The sequence below is a fragment of the Coenobita brevimanus genome, chromosome 72 (assembly GCF_032717465.1).
Source record: "Coenobita brevimanus isolate Jiangsu-jjx chromosome 72, ASM3271746v2, whole genome shotgun sequence".
Lineage (NCBI taxonomy): Eukaryota > Metazoa > Arthropoda > Malacostraca > Decapoda > Coenobitidae > Coenobita > Coenobita brevimanus.
Window position 1 is genome coordinate 1,390,001 of NC_137025.1, and position 2,670 is coordinate 1,392,670.

General features: G+C 48.1%; 1 protein-coding gene across 1 annotated transcript in view; it reads left to right on the plus strand.

The window, feature by feature from the left end:
- LOC145407217 (uncharacterized) overlaps positions 1-1,375 on the plus strand; it is a 15,493-nt gene extending 14,118 nt beyond the window's left edge. The window contains exon 6 of the mRNA XM_080278253.1: positions 465-1,375. Coding sequence (XP_080134379.1) covers positions 465-1,345 — 881 coding nt within the window. The 3' untranslated portion in view covers positions 1,346-1,375. The remainder of the gene's footprint in view (positions 1-464) is intronic.
- The last annotated feature ends 1,295 nt before the right edge of the window (positions 1,376-2,670 follow it).

A 2,670-nucleotide genomic window follows, 5' to 3' on the forward strand; every position in this document is an offset into this window, starting at 1 on the left:
GTGAGATGGAGGGAAGAGTAGAGAGGTATATGAATGAGTGTTATGTGGGATGGACTGGAGGCCACTCTGACGATGGAAGAAATGCAACGTGAAAGTTATCTGTTCATGGCCGCTGCCTCTGGTATTAAAATTTTTGACTAAGGATAGAAGATAGATAGATAAATAGATAGATAGATAGACAGATAGGTAGGTAGATAGGTAGATAGGTAGATAGTTAGACAGACAGGCATATGGTTTTCTTAATACCTGCTGTCTTTACCAAATGGCTCAGGAACCACCACAGGGGGTCCAAGTGCCAATGATAGATAGATAATTAAGGATACAGGCAGATAGATAGGCAGACAGACAGACAGACAGGTGCGTAGGTAGGTATTATAGGTAGATAGGCATATAGTTGAACAGATAGGCCGATAGACAAATAGATAGACAAAGGGGCTATGTTTAATATCTTTCGCCTCCACCAGATGGCCCGGGAACCACCTACGGGGGTCAAAATGCTGGCGGTCCGAGTGTCAGCAATGCCAGCGGTGTCTCCGGGGGCACTGTCGGGATCAGCCCCACGGCACCTGAATCCACCGACTGTTACACTGCCCTACCGCCGCCTCCTTCGTACGAGATGGTACTGGATTTGAAGAGGCGGGAGGTGCACGTGCAGGATATCGAAGAAGAAGAAGAGGATGAGGAGGAAGGAAGGGAGCCATCCATAAACAGCACGAGAGAGAGAATCCGCAAGCTCCTGGGGCGGATGCGATCTGGAGGGAACAGCCTTGAGCCACCAGAGGGAGGAGCATCCAGTGAGCAGAACGCAGCCTCTTTCTCAAGTGCCTCTACGCCATCTTCCGGCCTCTTCACGATCAGCCGGGAGAGTCTGCCTTCACCAGAGTACTATGAGCTGCAGCCTCCACCTCCACAGCACCCACCACCACCTTCGCCAGGGTTCCAGGAGATGGGATCCTCAAGGGGCGACTCTGAAAGCTCATCGCACTCCGACTACTCATCGTCTTTCATCTCCAGTCCCTCGTCCAGCAGCCGTTCCCTCATGGTAACCCCCATGCAAACCCCTACTGAAGATGCAGCCAGTCCTGCACCACTAAGGGACCAAAATGTGGCCTTGAATCACCCCACCGTGCCTTCTCCAACCAGCGGGGAAACCTCCGAACTCACAGGGGCTTCACGGCCATGCACAGGGCGGTCTGTACTCTCCCGCCCCACGACCTCCATCAGCGCACGCACCTTACCACCGTCGACGGAGGTAGCACGCAAGACGAGCCTCCCGGGTGTTGTGGTTGAGGTGGAAGACGATCGCGGTAACCTCAATGAACAACATCTAGAAGTCCCATCTTAGCCCCTCAACAATTCACCGTAATGCCTTATAAGCTCCCCACATCCTTCAGTAGCCTCTCCCAAGCCCCCTGCAGCCCACAGTAGATCTCTGTGTCTGTTATGATCCTTCCTCAATTTCTCCAACTCTCTCTAGCCTTCACCATTCCTTATTATAACTATTTATCTTATATACTTTTCACCAAACCTTTCCATACCTCTCTAGTTTACTTCATAGCCCTCAATATACCTCCATACCCCAGAGTATCCCTCCCCAGCCTTCACCATCCCCCTCACACCATCACCAGTACGTTCATCTATCCGTGTTTCATTGTACCATCACGTGTACTGTCAGGTTAGCGTGTTAAAACCAAAAATGTTGTTGTCTATATAGCGTTTTATACACAATATATACTGCCACGAGCAATGGTTATAGTCAGTGTTAAGTTAAAAAGGTTACAGCTGAGAGGAAGTCTGGCTGGGCATAAATGTCTCTCTTGCAGGGTATGTTATGTGCGACCACTGGGCCTTAGCGGAAACTGATTATCTGTGTCAATAACCTTCTTGAAGTCGACAGGCACAGCTCTAAGCCTTCCTCATGCTTAATTCATCCTGGGTTATCCATACGCAGTGCAAGGAATCACATGGCCTTTTCGACTACATAAAATTCTGGATGATCAGGAAAATAAGAATGAGTGTACATGGACCAAAACTAGAGCAGTGAGGCTGTTTGCTGCTGGACCCTCGATGATCTCGGCCTCCCAAAAAGAATTTACTTGGAAACTCACCAGAAACAACGAGTCCCACTGTGCGACAGATTAGATTGGCGTGTGTTGCTGTAGACTGTTTGACGTACGATCGATAAATCAGATTATTACTTTTATGATTCAAGATTCTAAGGAAGGGTGCCTCTGGGGATCCTGGGGTATCCTTGGAAGGTTACTTTAACTGTCCTGGAATCTCTAGGGGCCTGGAAACGAACAATTTAAAAATGAATCCTCAGTAATCCCTCACACTCAGTAACTCAGTGACAAAGGCGTTTCTGATCTGGCCCATTTGAAGAAAAGTTCGGCAACAGAGACAAAGAGTGCCTGAAAAGACTTAAAAATAACCAGTGATGTGGATAATCAGGTGTGTAAATAAGCAGGTGTGGATAATGAGACAGGTGTGGGGATAATGAGACAGGTGTCTGGATAATGAGACAGGTGTGGGGATAATGAGACAGGTGTGTGGATAATGAGACAGGTGTGGGGATAATTAAACAGGTGTGTGGGTAAGCAGACTTCCTCTTTGCAATAACTCACTCACACTACCTACAACATTTAGACAGGTAAAAGCTTAGATAAAATA